This window comes from Oreochromis niloticus, linkage group LG7 (genome assembly GCF_001858045.2).
Source record: "Oreochromis niloticus isolate F11D_XX linkage group LG7, O_niloticus_UMD_NMBU, whole genome shotgun sequence".
NCBI lineage: Eukaryota > Metazoa > Chordata > Actinopteri > Cichliformes > Cichlidae > Oreochromis > Oreochromis niloticus.
In genome coordinates this window covers 9,646,063-9,666,313 of record NC_031972.2, presented here as the reverse complement: position 1 = coordinate 9,666,313, position 20,251 = coordinate 9,646,063, and the positions used below count along the sequence as shown (strand labels likewise).

General features: G+C 38.0%; 2 protein-coding genes across 2 annotated transcripts; one reads left to right on the top strand and one right to left on the bottom strand.

The window, feature by feature from the left end:
- The first annotated feature begins 501 nt into the window (after positions 1-501).
- On the top strand, positions 502-7,078 carry mrps24 (mitochondrial ribosomal protein S24). Its single transcript, XM_003439483.5, has 4 exons — positions 502-760; positions 2,113-2,190; positions 2,813-2,924; positions 4,333-7,078. Exons 1-4 carry the CDS (start codon positions 719-721, stop codon positions 4,614-4,616), a joined length of 516 nt encoding a protein of 171 aa, XP_003439531.1. The 5' UTR covers positions 502-718; the 3' UTR covers positions 4,617-7,078.
- Positions 6,362-19,551, bottom strand: gnsb (glucosamine (N-acetyl)-6-sulfatase (Sanfilippo disease IIID), b). The gene is made up of 13 exons (XM_003439627.5): positions 18,525-19,551; positions 17,079-17,138; positions 16,278-16,481; positions 15,833-15,898; positions 15,655-15,753; positions 13,002-13,169; positions 12,827-12,909; positions 11,427-11,545; positions 9,453-9,556; positions 9,165-9,266; positions 8,979-9,089; positions 8,287-8,397; positions 6,362-8,191 (listed from the first exon to the last, which is right to left on the bottom strand). The coding sequence occupies exons 1-13, from the start codon at positions 18,714-18,716 to the stop codon at positions 8,036-8,038; spliced, it is 1,575 nt and encodes a 524-aa protein (XP_003439675.1). The 5' UTR covers positions 18,717-19,551; the 3' UTR covers positions 6,362-8,035.
- Positions 19,552-20,251: the final 700 nt, after the last annotated feature.

The window sequence follows — 20,251 nt, the reverse complement described above, 5'->3', positions numbered from 1 at the left end:
CACAAATAATCGCAAGAAAAGTGACATATGTTTTCAAATATGGTATATGGTTTCAAAGAATCTCTTTTTAAATAAAGCACACTTAATACATAACAGAAACATAATAATAACTATAAAATTACTCAAGTATGCAAAACTAATTTTTGTACTAATGTATATTATACACAATAATAATATTAATCTTTAAAGCAAATTAATCATTAATAATTACAAGAACGACTATTGTTAAATTAGAAGGAAAAACTAAAGAGTACATTTTAGGTAACAAAAATGTATATTTTAAAATGCATCTGTTAAAAACAGGAATTTTAACTTGCTTTAAATAACAACTCGTAAGAGAAAATGTTGTGAGGAAAAATTTAGCAATTAAACTGTACATTAAACTGTGTGTTTGCATCCAATTTTCCTTGTTCTTAAAGCACAATGTCAATAATAATGAGTCTAAAATATCGCTCGTTTAACTACCTTAAAACTTTTATTTTCCCTCTTTCCGGTTGGTTCAGGTTAATAGTTGTCCGGTGGAAACTTGTGGAAACTGCCTGTGGAACAAACAGTTCCAGTATACAGCTCAAGTTCAGTATAGAAACGTTAATTTTGTTATTTTTACGTGTTATGATTATTCCTGAGCTTTCGAAAAGCTTCGGCTATTTATACAGTAATAAACAGAGTGCCTGCTGTGTTGTAGTTTAGTACCACAAGTTAATCGTTTGAAGAAAACATGGCGGCGTCCTTGAGCAGCATAGGGAGCGTGAGGGTGCTGGTAAGAAAGTCATTTTAAACCGTAACATTTAATTAATTTCCATTAAGTCTTGTTGACCGTGTAGCTATCGGCGTGCACCCATTAATTTAGCGCTACGTTTTGGTTAGGCTTTATATAACAATTTTAAGCTAGGGGTTAGCTAACTTGCTCTTGGCTGCCTAAGTGATAAACAGCAAAAATGTCAGACGTAGCAAAAGTTTGTGTCAGTTTGTTACTACTGCGTTGTATGACCACAGAAGCCAAGCGTGTTTGTTTGTGGCACTACGAACCTGAATTATCAAACATGGAAACATCTATAACAGCCTTTTGCCTTATCAAAATATCTGAAACTGCATTCTGAACACTAAGAACGGCAACTAAGATGTCGACAAATACCTTTTAACAATTCGTTATTAAACAGCTTTAAAACAATTTGCAATAGGAATAATTCACAATACAGCCCACTAGTTTGGACTGGCTATGATTTGATGATACAACATCTCTGACACAATGTCCAAGACATCTGTGCATTGTGTTGCAGAGATGCATTATATGGATAAAAGTGTTGTGCCACCTGCACATTACACCCACAGGAGCGTCTATGACATCACACGCTAAATCCATAAGCATTAGTGGAGAGTTGCTCCACCTTTGCAGCAAAATCAGCTTCCTACAAGACTTGGGAGGCTGTCTGTGGAAATAATTGCCCATTCATCAAGAAGAGCATTAATGAGATCAGAGACTGGTGTTAGACAAGAGGGCCTGAGTCAGAATCTCAATTCCTTGTATTTACCTTCATAACTTGGTTTGAAATATTTTGCGCTACATTATTAAGCAACTGAAACAGCCTCTGCATGTTAACACAGGAAGAAAATAAAATTCGCTAAAGCACACTGTTCACTACAGTCACAGCTTGCTGTCATGATCCAAATATTTATGTTTGTACGGATGTTTCAGCAAAACATGTCTCGATTATAATTATTTGCAGTAATAAGTTATTAGTTTTAGTAAGTATTCTTGTTTGTCCAATGCTAGCATACATCACTGTTTCACAGACTAGCATTAGCAGATGTAATGAAAGCCAGAGTGGTCAGTAGGTATTACAATTCAAGCACAATTGCTTCAGACATTTCAGTGTTTTACAAAGCCTCGACTTGCCCAACACCTCTTCCTGCTAAGTGGGAGTGTTGCATCAGCAAGGACTTCCAGCTTATCTTTGCTAAGTCAAACATGCTGAGCCACGTGCTTTGACATCCCCTTTGGGAAATAAGGGAGAAGCCAGATGTACCTTTTTTGATTTTGAAATTATTTCTGAAAATCAATTCAATACTTACTCACTGGTTTTCACTCTCACTACCTTACCTGTTTCGCAGAGCACCTTAGCTTGGTCCAGATCATTGTGCAGCCTCTCTGGAAGCAGGGGCCTCCATGTTACTGCGTCGTGCTGCAAGGTAAGCGGCCTTGGCCGTCTCAGGGCTGTTGTATCAGCAACACTAACTGTTTAACATTGTGTTTATCTTTTTAACTTTCACACTCTATATTGTTACATCAGTGCTCATTTTGTTTTAAACACAGGGATGATAAAATAAAATAAAATCTAAGTAAGTATTGTTGCAGATGTAGAATATAATGATAAAGCATTTGGAGAGCACATATCTCTCCTGAGGCAGCTCCCTCTCTGGTCTCTGGGCAGTATTTACTTTTATGGGAATAGTATTGTATTTTGTATATATTAATTTTGTTTTCATTGTAAACATACTTTAACAAATTTGTTTACATCCCCATATAATCATTTAGAGTGATAGATACAAACTATCCAAATGCCTATTTCCTATTTGACTTTTTATAAACCTGCTGCTCTATCACCTGAAGTATTCTGATACTTTACCAGAGCCACAGTCAGAGTGGTTTAGAGGTCACAACCATTTTAAAAAAAATAGTAGTAATTTGAGTTTTTTTTGTTGCTTTTTACAAAGGCAATTAGGTTGTCATAGATTATTAACTGTCAATGTGTCTGATAGTGTTTGCTCCAAATAAACCAAAGAGGTGCTCTTTTGTCTTTCTCTTATACAGAATCGAGCCGCTCGTATCCGAGTGGGGAAAGGAGACAAACCTGTGACCTATGAGCAAGCGCATCATCCTCACCACATTGGCCACCGCAAAGGATGGCTGTCACAGCACACCAGTGAGCATGACTGAGATTGAGAATATGCTCTCGCTACGCACATTTGATTTTATGCACACTGTCCTCTTACGTATTTGGTCATGAATTAGTTACCTCAGTGATTTTTATGGAAGCAGTCATTGAGGAAGCATTAGCATTCTGTGCTTCCCTGGTGTGGATAGCTCTCAGACTACATACCAATCATCACTGAGTCCAACCAAACTATGCACTTTAGCTTGAATGCTCCTGTGTCACAGACTTAAAGTGTTGTGCACAGGCCATCCACACACTGATACTGGGAAACATTTCCATGTTTTCAAAGTGTGTCCAACACATTTTCCAAGTCAAAACTCATTTTAGCATTTGATTAAATATTTTCATCTGTTCAAGAGAACCACAGCAATCAAGCACCTTCAAAGAGAAAAGCTGGCAAGACCCAGCGCTTCACGTATCATGTTTACCTTCCAGCTTGCTGACTAGTCACTGCTGAGCCTCTCCAGTTAGTGTCTAGAATTTGCAGCAAGTGGAGAACTGAGTAGGCTGCATAGAAGAACGAGAACCACCATCTATCTCTAACTGTTCTCAAACCATGAGGTTTGGCCCTGTCTGACCATGAGATGAGAGACTCGCTGGAGAGACAGCTGATTTTTGACTTATCATTGCATTCCTTTTATATGGAATGCAATGATAGTCTGTAAAGAAAACCAATGGATGTAGCCACTGTGACATCACCTGTTGGTTTTAGACTCTGCATTTTGAAGCCTCCATGTTAGTATTTTACTTGCAACCCTGTTGGCTTTTTGGAACCAGAATTTATCACATTAGTCATTAGTTAATTACCATACACATACTAAACAACAGAGCAATAAAATAATAGAATTTCACTCATCAAAACTGCAGCACGAACGGGACAGGTCCAGTTCAGTGTCTCAGATTATTGAAGTGAGGCCGAGCACACAGCTTTTCCCTGCTGCACTTGGCTGCTGTTCATTTCATTCTGTGGGAAACAATTTATGGAGTCATGATGTTTGTGCTCTCCACAGCCAGACAGCAGCAACTAGTGTTTTCATTTTATAATCTTTTTAGACTTCATCAAACTCTTCTCTGTCTTTTGATACTTTTCAGTGTCTGCATATGGTGTTTGCAGTTTATTACAGAAAGTGCATAATTTAAGCAAAATTAAGGCCTAAAATTAAATATATTTTCAAATATATCTCTAAACATAATATTAAACATGGTAAAGAAACTTAAAATAATATTTATGTTGTCTGATGTGACTGTGAGCCTTATTAATAAATATTTTGCTGAAGAGGCAGTGTTCTTTTCGTTTGCACATTTTTGTCAATCAGCGGCAGCTAATGTGTAATTCAGTCCAAATTCCTCTTGATCTTTCATGACAGCTCCAGTTTTTTTTCTCTCTTGCTGATAGGTAACCTCAAAGGAGAGGACGGGGCAGCTGAACGCACTGTAGAAGACGTCTTCATTCGGAGGTTCATGTTTGGGACGTTCCACGGGTGCCTGGCCAATGAGATTGTCATCAAAAGGCGTGGCAATTTACTGAATGTGTGCGCAGTGATGCTACAGAAGTTACCACCACAGAAGTTTTACTTCCTGATTGGCTATACAGAGTCACTGCTGTCACACTTCTACAAATGCCCTGTCAAGTTAGAGATTCAGACCCTGCAGGATAAGATTGTGTACAAGTACCTCTGATTAAACTGTCCGTAACCATTTTCTCTGTAGATAGTAGTGCTACCAGTTTCTACCTTTTTGATTTCTGAAAAATGAATGAGCAGATTTCAAATATTTGTTTTATGTTCTCAAAAGGGTTTTAAGTTAGGAGAAAGGGGATCACTGTTATAAAATTAGATGGTGAAACCTGTTGCGGTTTCTACAAAATGCTCATCAGTTCTTGTTCCTGATGTTAAATAAATGACCAAAACCTTGAGTTCTAAGAGATACTTTATAGTGCTGGTTTGCTAAGGAAATTGACATAACTGCAGATATTTATTGAGTATTTAAAATGTGAAAACACATCAAACACTGTGTCATCAGCAGATTTACAGACAGGTGACAAAAGAAATACTTGAACCTCTAACCCCTCCCGGAAGAAGATCCAGTGCTCTGGGATGCTGTGTGGCAATTTTGTTGTCGTGATTTGGGTTCACCTCTCATTTTAAAGGAGAGGGTCGATCTGATCACCTTTATCCTATGAAGAAACATTTCTACCCTGAGTGGGTTTTTTTCAGCAATGGAAAAGCCCCCATCCATCCATATCTTTTTAAAGAATGATGTTGGATTTTTTTTCTTTCTTTTCAAGGTCGTTAGATGAGGTGTGGAGTAGGAGTGACCGAGGGGTTCATAGTCAGGGTGAGATTAAAGAGATATCAGGGATGGCTCTGAGTCCCTTCATGTTTGCAATGCTGATGGGCAGGTTGACAGATGAGGTCAGGCAGGAGTTTCTGTGGAATGTGATGTTTGCAGATGACAAAGCGATCTGACCTTTTTTAAAAAATTTTTTTGGATGATTAAATTATTTTACTTTGCACACAGAAACAAAATTATTTCACAAAAAATTAGTATATCAAAGCTCTAGTTTTTTCTCATCTGACCAAAGGATGTGCTTCCAGTATGTATAATCTTTCTCAGTTTGTCTTTGGCATACTTCAGCCTGGCTTCACGGTGTCTCCTCTGTGATGAAGGATTTCTTCGTCTGCAGCTTCATAGCCCAGTCCTCTGCAGGGTTCTAGTGGTTGTGTTGTTTTAGACTACAGTCTTTAGAAACATGTCTCACTCGTTTTCAATCCAGAGTCTTTAATTGATTCCTCCACTATTATGATCTCCAAAGCCACATGCCAACACAACACTACCTGAACTTAAATCTCACAAAGGTTGATTATCTTGTTAATGGCGTTCCATCTTCACTGCGTGAAAGAAGCCAACACATCAGAGATCCTCTGCAAAACTAGGACATCTTACTATTCATCAATGATTAAGGAAACTAACATAAATAAAGGGAGAATAACCCCAGGTTTCTTTTCAGCTCTGTAGCCAGGCTAAAAAAAGAATCAGAGCTCTGTTGTGCCAAATGTCAACCTTGGTGTAAGCACAGGTAACTCTACCTTGGCCAGCTATAAAATGTACACTTTTTTTTCCCCCCAAGGAAATTGACTTGAACCCACCATAACATCACATTAAGATGGAAACCTACAAAAAAAGTTCATTTAAATGTTTCATTTAATTTAATCAGTTTCATCACAGTGCAGATTTGTTCACATTTTAAAGGCACATGCACCTCATCAGTGCGAACATAAGGCAGACAGGATTAAAGTGTTCATCTTAAACATAACTGTGCAAAAGTTCCCTTAATATATTCCTTGCAATAAGAAAACATGAAAAATATCAGCATGTGTTCCTGCTACCAATTAAAAAAAGGCTCTTAGTAATAAAGAGTTCAGTTTTTTTAAAAGCCGAGTTCCTTCTTCAAATCTGAGGCACAATACTGAAAATCAACTGTTATACTGGATACAGGACAGGGTGAAGATTTCAGACTTTGTTGTCTTTCACTGAAAGGGTTGCAGAGACAGTTATGAGTACAAAGATCTTTTATGGAAACTAAGCTTTTGCCACAGAAAAAAAAAAGAAGAATATTGACACAATACATCTCCACATTATACAGTTAGAAGCAGCTTTTGGTTTGGTCAGATTAGCATAACCATGTGTAAACCTACTTACACGCAGTTGCTTAAATTTTCTGTGCTAGCTAACTAATGATTGTTGGTATGTTTATACTGAATGAAAAAAAAAGTGAAATCATATTAATCCCTTCACCCAACTCATGGAAAGCATTTAAATGAAACCCTAGAATGTTAAACCAACTCTTCAAAGACGACGATGACGATGATGATGAGTCACAGTTCCAGTGTAGCAGTAAACCTTTCTCTTAACTGCTCACAATCAAAGTCAGAAGAAGAATCCAACATTTTGTGTTTCTGAGAATGGTGAAATGTTCAGAAGACTCTGACTATGCCTGAAAATTGCATTTTATACACAAACACATGACAGCATGGGGAAAGAAGGTTATCTTAAAGGTGCTTTACCCAAGTATTTTATATGGGAATTTCAGACGCTGCTAAGCAGCTAACTCTTTTCCATCTAATGTTTTTCTAATTGAAGACTGGCCACTGAGTCTCTCCAAAACCTGGACTTAGTCCTTGCACTCTGCAGTCTTGGTGAGCCTGGCATAGCAGTAGATGAGCCAGTTCTCCACCAGCTGCCAATTTTGGTAAGCGTGTTCCTACAACTTCCAGCAGATCACCAAGAGTGCAGAATAAGGTCTACCATTTCACTGCAGAGACTTGATGGAGAGGTAGAGGAATGCCATAACACTGAGCTTACATGTAGCGCCTTTGAAAAACAAAAGTAAACTTACAAGAAAAGATAGATGAGCGTGGCTCAGAAAGATGGCAGAAATTTTGACTCGTAAAAGGAAAAGTACACTGATAATACACCAACTGTGAATCCTTTTCCAGTACTTATGTTTAATCCAACATTTTGACTGATATCTGATAACGATTGAGTAATGTTTATTTTGTTGTCTTTTTTCTTGCTTTTTATGTTGGGCATCATATAAAAAAATTAACAAGTCTTTTAGATTTTTAAATCTTTGAACATTTAGTGCAAATGCGTGCACACGCTGATAACAATCAACAAGGTCGATACTGGCTGATATCAGTGTTTACCAGATATGTCAATCCATCTCTATTTACTGATATATAGTACGAAATGTTGATTGCGTTATCATTGCACACAGGCAAGCTGTCTTCCCCCATATACAGGCTAAGCTAACCAAACTTCTAGTGGTGGCTTCAGATATATATATTTATATATAAACAAGTTGCATAATTTGTGTCCCTGTCATCAAAAGAGCAAATTTCCAAAGAAAGTAATGACTCTGGGCCCCTGAAACTGACACAGTTAAGTGAAATACAGCCACCAGTCACTTTATTTTTCAACCATGTTTTTCTTTTCTGTCAGAATCTCATCTAATATGTGTAAAAATTTGGACAAACTGATCCCACCCTCCTTTCAGACTTTGGTGTGGTCATCGTTTGGCAGCTTCTTTGGTGGTCTTATTTTTGCTTGTAGTCCCGGCAGCTGTCACTCACGCAGGACTGGAGCTTTATGAGTCGCTGGTTCATGATCTGCAGGATGGAGGGATCCACCTTCTTCACGATGTTCTCCAGCTGATGCGGGTCCGACGTCAGGTTATAGACTTCTACAAACGACTTGGGGGGGGGGGGGACAAAACAAAACACTGAGAAGCTTCACATCTACTTTCACTAAAATGTGTCCAAAAAAAAAAAAAAAGTCCCGGGTGTACCTCACTGTCTGCAAATTCACAGTACTGCATGTTCATTTTGCTGTCCAGAGTTCTGACACAGGCATACGTGTTGTTGTAGGCGTCTTCACAAACACAGTCTGGGAAACATTGCTAAAGACAGTGAAAAATGTTACAGTGAAGGTTTCAACAAACTTTCAGAATCAACAGGAGCAATACGTTTTGCTGCGACATGAAGTCTATTTTTAGGCTCTAGTCCACAGTTGTTTCCATTTAGGAAAATTGCCATCTATTCTGAATTTGCTATTAAAAGGCACTTATTGGAAATTTCCTTACAAATTTGGACAATTAACTCAAGCCATTAATAGAATTTGAACAATGAACTGACTTCAATTACTGTGTACTGACTTCATGAAGCTCAATAGAGCCAGGCTATAGTCTAGTTTCTATTATAAGCCAAGTAGTGAGTAGCATCCAGTCTTCCCTCAGTGCATTATCAAAAAAGCAAAGAGCATGTGGAAAGGCTGAGAAAATACTTATACTGTATTCAGCTCCCGTTTTTTGGTATCATAATACTTTGACACTGAAGAGAAAAAAGGGAATTATTTTTAATAACTTTTTTAGGGGTTTTTTTTTCCCCTTTTTCAGTCAGAGATTATAATATTACTGGAAACTGGAAGCATGTTACTTTCAGTGGTGACCAGAATAGGAAGCCTGCTTTGGTAGGTACTCACAGATACTCCTGGGCCTAATTTAGGGCAAGTAGGGTCTGATGTTGGCTGTCCTTCTCCAGTGTACTCTACAAGGAAGTACGGTCGTGCGGTGCCATTACGCAATGAAGGAGCCTAAGATAAAATTTTGGTTAAGATTTAACATGTGGGGAAAAAAAAAGTGAGAGTCCATGTGAAGAAGCAGCTGACCATCTGAGCGAGGAAAGACTGCCCGTCCACATTCACAGACGACAGGTTGACTCCAGCTATGTCCAGTATGGTGGGAGCCAGGTCTATATTCAGTACTGGAGCCTGGAAGAATAAAGCATCATGAGGAACAAAAATGGAGAGAAATAAAAACAGTTCCAGATACATTAATATGCTTTTCACCAGCTGGAGTGTGTGTGTGTGTGTGTGTGTGTGTGTGTGTGTGTGTGTGTGTGTGTGTGTGTGTGTGTGTGTGTGTGTGTGTGTGTTTTAGTGGAGTTTTGTTCTGACCTGCAGCACCTGCTTGGGTTTTATGCCAGGACCACGGACCATTAGCGGAATCCTGATGTCAAATTCATAGAGCTGCCTCTTATCAATGGGCAGCGAGAACTGACCTGGAACAGCAAGTACAGCCGATTACACGTGGATCTAATCAGTCACTAGGCAGCAACTCAAGACATTTAGGCATATAGGAATGGTCAAGATGACTCGCTGAAGTTCAAACTTAGCATCAGAATGAGGACGAAAGGTGATTTCTGTGACTTTGCACGTGGCATGGTTGTTGGTGACAGATGGACTGGTCTGAGTATTTGAGATACTGCTGATCTACACGTCACGAAGCTCAATCATCTCAAACTGGTTTATAGACAATGGGTTCACTGTATTCAGACGGCCTCCATTCACCACATAATTGATGGCCTTTGGGATGTGGTGGAATAGAGGATTTGCATCGTGGATGAAAATCTGCAGCAACTGTATGATATAATCGTGTCAGTACGGAACAAACCGTGAGAAATTTTTCCAGCATCTTGTTGAATCTATGCCATAAATAATTAGGGCAGTGCTGTAGTTAAAAGGGGTTTCAATGCAAAGAAAGGTGTACAAAGTAAACTGGCAGGTGACTGTGCAAATACCTATAAGCTCTCAGGTCAGACTGGGGAACACAAATGTAACCTGTAACAAACAATTTACCTGCTATTGTTTTTAAAACAACATCAGATGCTTTAACATAATTATTTCATTCAGTTGGGTGATTATTTGTTGCAGTCATTACTGTTTATTTACAGGTTTTTGTAGTTTTTGCACAGTTTTATGACTGAACTAATCCCATACAGACAGATCAGTCATTGGTCAATATATTTATTATATTTATCATTCATACAAGATAAACCAATCTGAAGACTTTTTCTTTTTTTAAACATAAAAGATACTTGGGATATAGAAATGTTGTAATTACATATGTTCAGCAGAGTGCCTCAGATTCAGTTTTTTACAAATCTCTCAGCATTATTAGAAGCGCATGTGCATGACAATGATCTGGAGTCGGGTGGTGTCTTTACAGTAAGTGATTTATTTTTCCTGTACTGGCTTCTCTTTATTGGCTCCCTGTTATATCCAGACTCAATTTTAAAATCCTTCTCCTCACATACAAGATCTTGAATAATCAGGGCCCATCTTAAAGACTTCATAGTACCATATCATCTCAATAGAGCACTTCACTGTCAGACTGCTGGTTTTCATGGTTCCTATGGTTTTTTAAAAGTAGAATGGAGACAGAGCCCTCAGTTTCCATGCCTCTCTCCAGTGGAATCAGCTCCCACCTTGGATTCAGGAAACACACACCCTCTTTAAGAGGGAGAGGGACTTTTGATAAAGCATTTAGTTAGGGATGGATCAGTTGACCCTGAATTATCCCTCATTTCTTCTTAACTCACTATATTTTCATACATCACTCTGCATTTCGTCATCAATTACTATTAATCTCTGGTTTACTTCCACAGTGTGTCTTTTTTCCCGTCTTGCTCCCCTTACCCCCAACTGGTTGTGGTAGATGGATGCCCCTCCCTAAGCCTGGTTCTGCCTGAGGTTTTTTCCTGAGTTCTTCCTTCACACTATTGCCAACAGGGGGTTGTTCTTTTGTTCTGGTTTTCTCTGTGTTATTGTAGGACCTTCACATTACACGCACTTTGAAGTGACTGCTGTTGTAATTTGGTGCTATATCAATAGACTGAATTGAATTAAATTGAATTATTTTGTATTACCCATGGTATTTCTTGAAGAAAACAAACCATAAAAAAGGGCCTAAAAGCAACTTAAAATGTTTTGGTGACTTGCATTTATGCAATGCAGCCAGGAGGCTAAAAAATTCAAAATTAAACTGTCTTCTGTAACCCAGCAGTATAAATCCAGCTCAAGATGACACAGACAGAAGGTACACAGCAGGAACTAATCTAAGATTAAATGGAGGAGTTTATCAAGACAGACCTGTGTGATAGCCGTTATCTGAAGTGTAGAAGATGTAGGTGTTGTTTAGCTCCTTTATACTGTCAAGTTTCTTCACTAGCTTCTCCACCATGTCATCCACGGATAACAGGGTCTGCCACCTGCCAGAGACAGAATTTTTTTCTAAATTGTTTAAACTGGTATAATGTCTGCAGTTGTTTGCAAGTGTGGAATTTTGCTTTCCTGAACCCATTGGAACAAATTTTACATGTATTCATAACTTTTATTAGTCATTTGCTAATTTTTCAAGCACTTAAAATTAATTGTTTATGTGTTATGTAATTTCAGACCAAAAAGGACCAAACAATGAGTACCCATTCTAATTTCTTCTATTATACTTCAGTTTGAAGAAAGGCTTTGTCCTTTCCTAAGTCAATTCCTAATATTTCTTATCTATGGGAGAAAAAAAAAAAAAAAAGCTCTGGTGCTGACCTCAACAACCCCACTGAAGACGAATATGGAGGATGATAACACTTTCCATATTTTAAAAAATACAATACCATAAAATTCAAAAGCATCATGCAGAAAACTCTGAGGTAGTTGAATAAATAATTGATAAAAAAAAAGAAGTTTCTGCTGTGTCTTCTGATTTACAGAGTGATTTCCAGAATCTTCTGTGTAAGAAAAAGCTGCAAAATGAAACAAAAATTTTAACCTGTTTTCATTCAATTTTCATATTTCTGTTATGGAGAAGTATGTAAAATTTGATGTGGGTCAGGATTTACACTTCAGACAAAAATTTATCATCATATATGACAGAATTATCTTTACAATGCTAGATTTAAAATGAGGGCAGTCTCAAGGACCTCTGTCTTTCTGTGAAATCACTTGGAGGTTTGTGACAAAATTAAAAAGTCCATAATTAAAATCTTTACAGAGAGGATGAGTAAGAAAGCACGTAGTATGCTAACAGACAACTCCTAACTTCTCTTTGGCCAGTTTCAGCATTCAAACTCGAAAGCTTCTAACAGCCAAAATGTATTAATGGCTTTATCCCTGCTGGTTCATGAGGTTAAAACTACAATTCGATTCAATTCTGTGTCAAATTACAACAACGCTTGCCTTAAGGTGCTTTATATTGTAAGGTACAGACTCTACAATAATGCAGAGGAAACAGAGAGAAAACCCTAACAATCAGATGATCCTCTATGAACAAAGTGGCAACAGTGGAAAGGAAAAACTCCCTTTTAACAGGAAGAAACCTCTGGCAGAACCAGGCTGGGGTGAGGGGAGGTGGAAGACAGAAGAAAACAAACAAAAACAAAACTAGTTTTACCATTTTTTTACATTTTCTTGTTTGACAGTGGTGACACTATTCTGACTTTGTCTTCTAAGAACTATGCGCTTTCATGCAAAAAGAGACGTACGCTTAACAATTGTACCTTTTCCTGTATGCATTATCCAGGAAGGTGACTGAGCTGTTTGGCATCGGATTAAGAGGTTGGCGCAGCAGCCAGTGTTTATCCTAAAACATTCACAAAAATAAAAGATTCATTAGAAACAAAATTAAAAACCCAGACACATAACACATAGCATAACATTCTTGAAAAGGCATACCTTCCCTGGCTTGTTAAAGCTGCCATCTCGAGGGGCCTGGACATCCTTGAACTCTTTCTGGTACTGAGGCGCTGCAGTCCAGGGGGAGTGACAAGCTGGAGGGGACAGCATCAGGAAGAACGGATGTTGAGGGCTCCTGTCATCCAGGAAGTGAAGAGACCGGTTCAGCTGGATTGACAAACAGGCACAGACTTATTACATGACTGCTGCAAAACTTACATTTCTTTAAAAGCTTAGCTTAGGCAAAAACAAGCAGACTTGTAAAGAAATGAACACCAACTGTATAAATGTATGATGTAAGCTACAAAAGTGGCATCTGAAAGTCATTATCACCCAGGGATGTAAAAATACAGTTGGTCAAAAGCCACAGTGCACCGTTCCAGGCTGTTACTCTCTTTTTCCCAATTTGAAATGTAATTTTGATTTTAGTTTTTGGTTTTTGCCATCTAAGTTTAAGTTTTATAGATCAGTTAGTATGAGAGCCCATATATACACATAAACTACTGCTTTCTTTGGCCAGTGGGACAGCAGCTGCACAACAGAACCAGCTTCAAGTCAAAATGAAAGTGAAATATTAAGCAGCAAGGGTTTGCAAAAATTCAAATGACTCTAAGGGCGCAAATGACTTATTTTGTTAACCATATAAAATATGGACATAGCCAATGATCATACATTGGTTAACAAAGTTATATTGTGAAGTGTGAAGGTGACATCTTTGCCAACACCATATTAGCTTATAAAATAGAAAATAAGAGAATTTTTACAGTATGAATGCACAAACTGTAAAATTCAAGGATGACAGTCAACTTCAATGACATCTTTTCCTGTTAATTAGGTTTCATGTACGTTTCCCCTTTGTGCCATAAAAGAAAACTGTTTTCAAGACTTCCAGCTCTTTATCTCATCATCTTTAAACAGTTAGAAGCGCAAAACTGATGTAACACATCAACAAATGCTGAATGTCAAATATCACTCACATGTCAGCTTACTAGCCAGTGGGGCAGTGGTGGTTAGAAGGCTAAAAAATGCTCCCTCCCTGTTTTACAGAACAGAATTTTATGAAGAAAAAAAAAGATACCAAGCCTATCTATGTGGGACTATTTTTATAATATGAGCTATTTATGTTCGGTAACAGACATGAAACTTGATTGGAAAACAGAAGTTCTCATGCTGAATCTCATCTTTTCCCTGTTGTGTGGATGAATGTGTCAGCAAATCACTGACATTTCGAACCTGTGTTGATGGCTTACAGACATTAAAACTAGGACTACTATCATCTTTCTTCATGAAATGAAGCCACACCTTGGACCAATTCTTTCTCTCCACTGTTACTCTTTGTTGCAAGCAGTCATGACAACAGCACATGTGACAAAGATCATTCAGCTCTCATAAACTAAATTTAAAGTAAGATAAACAAATTCTTTGAGTCACCTGATAAGCAGCAAGTGCGTGAAATTTAAACCTTAAATATAAACGCAAAGAAACCAAACATCTTTACCAAAACTTTAAAAAAAAAAATTCTTTTTAAAAATCAGTTACTCAGACTGAATTTACTCAAAATGTAATGCGTCCCACAGAAACTAAATAGCCCTTTCTAATATTAGCTTCTTTCTTGCATCCCTCTATCGCCAGCTACTGCATTAGCTGATGATTAACCTGTCACAATGCTGACTGGCAGAAAAAACACCACATTTTATGTTTCTATGCCAGCAGCTGACAGAGTGCAGAGGTGAACAACCTTCTTCCCATACCCTCTTTTGTAAATTCACCCTCAAATGTCCCAAAACATACAATATTTCCCACATACTGTTACTGCCACATTCCCACAGTGTGGCAGTAATAAATAGAAAGCATATCCATGTGCATGCACAAGCATGTGTGTTCACCATTTAAAAAACAAAACAAAACAAAAAACAACCAACCACCTTTGACTTTAACAAACCGCACAGAGGCATACCTGCTCATTTTTGCAAAGTATTAGTAATAAAATATTAGAATTTCAGCCACCAAAACTTCTTGGATAGTCTGTACCAGACAGCAGTTCATATTATTTTCAGATAATTCAATTAGAAATGAGGTCCAGTTTAGTGACATGAATCATATGTGAAGCTGAGCAGATGGCTGGCAGCTATAGCTATAGCCAACAAGTTGTTAAAGCAACCATGGCTCTACTGCCAATACTTAGAAGTTCCACAAAAATTCACCCCCATACAATTGTTGTAAAGAAGGGAGCTACACTTCCTTAAACGATTCAATAAGTACATTATGACACTAACTAAAATGTAATCAGCTTCATGTTCAGCACAGCAAAGCCAGCTGAAGTATGAGGTAACAGATCTCAGCCTGCTCCAGGTCCTCCAGCTCACAGATAATCTCTGGACAAAACAAGGTCTCCAACAAGTGTGCAGTAGGGATGGAAACTTAGTGGGGAAGAAGCTCATTGTTGCAAGATTTCTGACCAATGACAAGAGACTCAAGACGGCTGAATGATATCAAGTAATATCACGCATGATGTCAAGGACAGCACCTAGCTGGTTAGCACTGAACGCTCAAAATAAGAGTCAGGTAAATCAACCACCAATGATAAATCAACCACATAAACCACATAAAGAACTCCCTCCACTTCAAATCTGAGGGTCTGATTACTACTCACTATGAGGTCTGTGAGGTAGTCGTCCTCGTAACTGTCACCGTGCTTTTCTTCTTTCCCATTGACTGACAGAGTGTAGTTGTAGTACTGAGAGTTCCCCACCTGTAAATCATGCAGTAAAAGGTGTCATGACAGAAGTACTTAGGAGAAATTGTGCATGTACGTGTTACTTGTGACTCACCAGTGCATGCCACTGGTCCCAGCCAGGTGGAATATGGCCAACACTTCCTGCTGCTTTGCTACCATACTGAAAGCAGAAGGTACAGTTAGCTCAGTCGGCTTCAAGAGAAATGATGTAACAAGCATCTTCAGGGCTTCATACAGACAGTCCTGCAGAATACTGTTTTGTAATGAGTCAGTGATCATTGTTGAGTCGCCTTGTGGGACTTGTGTATGTCCATTCGCTGTATCTGCTGACTGTAATATGTCACAGTCTCTGCCAAATACGTGAGTGAATAAAATGAAACACAAACACTAGTTCTGTTGGGCTCCCAACAATATTACAACATTTAATACAGGAAAAATCAGTTGTAAGCACGGTGTATTCATTGTACTGCCTGTGTGTTTTGAAGTTTGGAAACAATTAGAGGCGTTTAATGCTTATAAAAGTATATACATGTACAAACCTGGTTGAGATATTTCCCAGAAAAGAACGTCTGGTATTTCAGTTTGTTGAGGTAAGTGGGGAAGGCCTCTGCCTCGGGGCCTTTCTGCCACTGAAGGCTGGAGCAGTTCCCATTGAGGGAGTTGTTTCTCACCTCGTGATTGTGAGGGTATCGACCTGTCAAAATACTGCTCCTGCTGGGGCAACACAGTGGCGTGACTGTGAACTTCGCAGGAGGAGGAAGTGAGAACAGGGGGAAAGGGAGAGAGAGAGAGAGAAGCGTGACAGCAGAAAGGAGGATGTGCGACTCATTTATTGTGTAATCATTGGTGCAAGCAGTGCTTCAAGAACATTTGAGTTTTGCTTTCATACACACATCTTGTGCCATATCTTTGATTATTGTCTTGCAATGTATGTGGTTTTGCAGATTTGATGTATCTGATTCATTATTATCATAATATCTTCGTTACCATGGGCAACATATCAGAATATTATATATTGTATTTGTCTGTGATTCCCACCAATTGCTCTGACATTTCAAGAGAAGAATTTTTCTTTGTTAGTCAAACTGCTCACATCCGAAACATGACAGGATTCCCCAAGTAGACACTTGTAAAAGGAAGTCATAATAAGTACGTTTGGGAACCAGTGGTTTAATTTTTACCAACATATATTGTTTCATAAACTTGTAATGTGATTTATTGTGTGACACTTCAATCTACAAGTAATTACAACTGTCGTAAAATATATTGTAATTAGAAAAAAAATGTCTCCCTGTGAAATGTAGTCTAGTAAAAGTATATGTACTGCATAAGATACTCACAGAGTTCACAAATGTCGCTCCTTCGTCTCCTATATAGGCTTTTGCCTTCTTCATTGGTGTCTGTGCAATAGAAACAGACAAAGTGACTCACACCATAATGACACATACTGGAAAAGTAATAGATACTATAAGCACAAAGTCAAAACATTATGACAGTATTAACTACTGTCGAAACATCTAGTAGAAAGGGACATAAAGTAATCTCTTTTAGCTAAACACTTGATCAGCTGACCATTTTTCTGTGAATGGATCTTTGTGGATTATTCAAATATCTGGTGGTTCCAAACATCTGGTAAAGAATCTCTCAGGACCTAATAAGAACAGGTACCAGCTTTTGAAAATACATTAAGTGCATTCCCCATCCAGAGTTCTCCTTTAAAAAAAAAAAAAAAAAAAAAAAAAAATGCTTTCAATTCTGAGAAAAATATTGCAAACATAAATGTGCTTATACTGGAGGGACCTTTAAGGTTGCACGTCACTTATAAGCAAAAATACACACAGGAACAGATGTAGGACTTAAAACAGGAACATAGTTAACTGAGCAATTGTTTCAGAACCCATCTGCTTTCCGAGCATGTTAGCAGGCTGAACATAACATTTGGGTTAAAAATGCTTGTAACTTCCAGAGTTTCAAATAGATTCATTCCAAAACCAAGTAAAGGTCCTAACAAAATTTCATTAAAAATGCTATTATTTCATGTAGAAAACATCCGCATGTTGTGTAGAAGAGATATCAACTGAAGGTCCTAGGCCCTCGGGCCTGGCTGTACTCTCATGTAATATCAACTTGTACCACAAGATACTGTAGCCATCATTTAACGCTGCAACTTATAAAAACACGTTCTTTTTTCCAATGATGCCTGACAAAAGAAAAAAATGTATGAAGAGTGTGGGTTGCACACTCGTGCACTATCGCCTCACACCAGCCCAACAACCACCTTTGATGAAATTTTCAGTTAACACATATGTACAAACTAATTACAAAAATGACCTTTAAGTTCAGTCTCAGATCAATACTGTGACCACACACTTGTATCTCATATTTTGACTGTACTGACTTTCCAGCTTTAATAAATTTGCATAAATTGCATTTTCTGATTTTTAGTTTTATTTGTTCAATTTTATTATTTTTTATATATCCAGCCTGTCTTTCTCAAAAGTCATACATTTCCCACAATCCTTGTAATTCTTTCATCAGCTAGGACAGTTCAGCTATTTAACTAACTGATTAACAGGTTCAAAGCACTGAGGAGGTTAAATCTGAGAGCTAGCCCGCAAAACAGAAAGAAAAAAGAGCGTGTGTTTGTCTAAACTCAGTATCAGGTGACTATAAACAGGACGTTTCAAACAGTATGAGCAGTGCATGACCTCACTACAGAAACTGTCAAGTCTCTGAGGAACCGACACAGATGACAGGTTGTATATTTCTAGAGTGAATTCACTCACCATCCCACCTATCTGAACATCCTGGTCGTCGACAAGCACGACGATAATGTTGCTCGGTTTGTTGCTTTCCGCACACCTGACAGGGCAGGTGAGCAGCGCGGACAGCAGCGTGACCAGGGACAGGGCAGCGGAGTGTCCTCCTCCTCTCTGTGGGCTTCTGGTCGCACCAGCTCTGATCTTCAGGTCTGCCATTGAGACACCACAGCGCCGGGCCTGGTGCTACACGAAGCCACCGCTGCCGTTCAGCAGCTTTGCTTTCCTGCACAGGGGGAGGTTTGCTGTAAAATGAGCGTGATGTGGCTGGACCGGACAGACACACTGGTAGTTTTAAAGTTTGAGGAAGTGGATTAAGAGTTTGCAGTCATATGATCACACTGGGTGGGAGGAGAGAGGACTGAGAACACCGTGTACAGCACGGCTTCAGCGCTTTTATTACTTTAGTTTGCATTTATTTAAGTTTAATAGTGACGTTAAGTCACCAAGCATAACAAAACCAATGCTGAAATATGACGAGATAAAAGATTTACTAATCCCGCAGCTGAAAAATGTGAGCCCCTTGAAATATCACCAATAAGACGATTATTCACGAGTATTTTGCTGCAGGTATTTAAAAAAATATTTTGATGCTAACATCATTGCACCGTTAGGCTATTTAAGTATTAAGGATTTCCATTAAAAAATCTGAATTATTTTTATTATCTTTGCCATGACATGGACGCCATCTCCCTTAAACAAAACAGCAGAGTGATCGATGTTCAGCAGACATGACAACAGGATGAGGATCCAGGTGTGAAACTGGCCTCCCTTCCTGAACTTTTTTGGTGGATTATGAAACTAAAACATACAACAAAGACAGTCCAGAAATATTCAAATTCGAAACTGAATAAAATGAGTACTATGCTTTCAGAACTAACAGCTAACAGTTGTAACAACTAACATAAACCTAAACACTGGTTTTCATATCTACGTGCAAAATCACGCTATGTCATATTAAAATCCCTTAAAATCGTGACAGGATCAAATAAACTCATATAGTAACTCAATCTACGTTCCTCTGGTTTTTTTTTTTACTTATGAAAAGAGATTTCTCTACTGATTGCTCTTTGTATCTAATCAATCAAATCTTTGCGCTTCCTTTTGCTGTAGCCTGAGCTACAACTGATAAATGAAATGATTCAACAGATAATTGTAGTTTTTATTTCTTTTGGTTGGTTTTCCTTTTTTGTTTTCACACTGGATTGAGCAAATACAACAATATTATCACAAAAATAAAAATTTCAGTAGATAGTTTAATCCGAATAAAACACAATTCTGAAGTTTCTAGAAGGTACTCTAATTATAAGGGAGAAAATAATATTGTTAAATTGATGCATATTTTTCATTTTCGAGACTTAGGCCACTCTATCTCACATAATCAAATAAGACTTTTAGAGCATTTTTAGTTAAACCTTCTCTAATTTCATATGAATTATATAAATGTACTTTACTTTGAAGTATTGTGAAATTTAAATGAACTGTGAAAATTCATTTAATAGAGAAATTCAACCCACTATTTTGTTTTTGCAATTTTTTTTATTAGTGTGTGCTCAGTTATGGGACAGGACTGCTTGATTTATTAATTTATTTTCATATTTTGACTAGCCAGTACTGGTGTATATGCCCAAATTTACAGATTCAGATTCATTCTGATGGTAAGAAAGACCAGTGAAATTTTCAGACTTTTATTT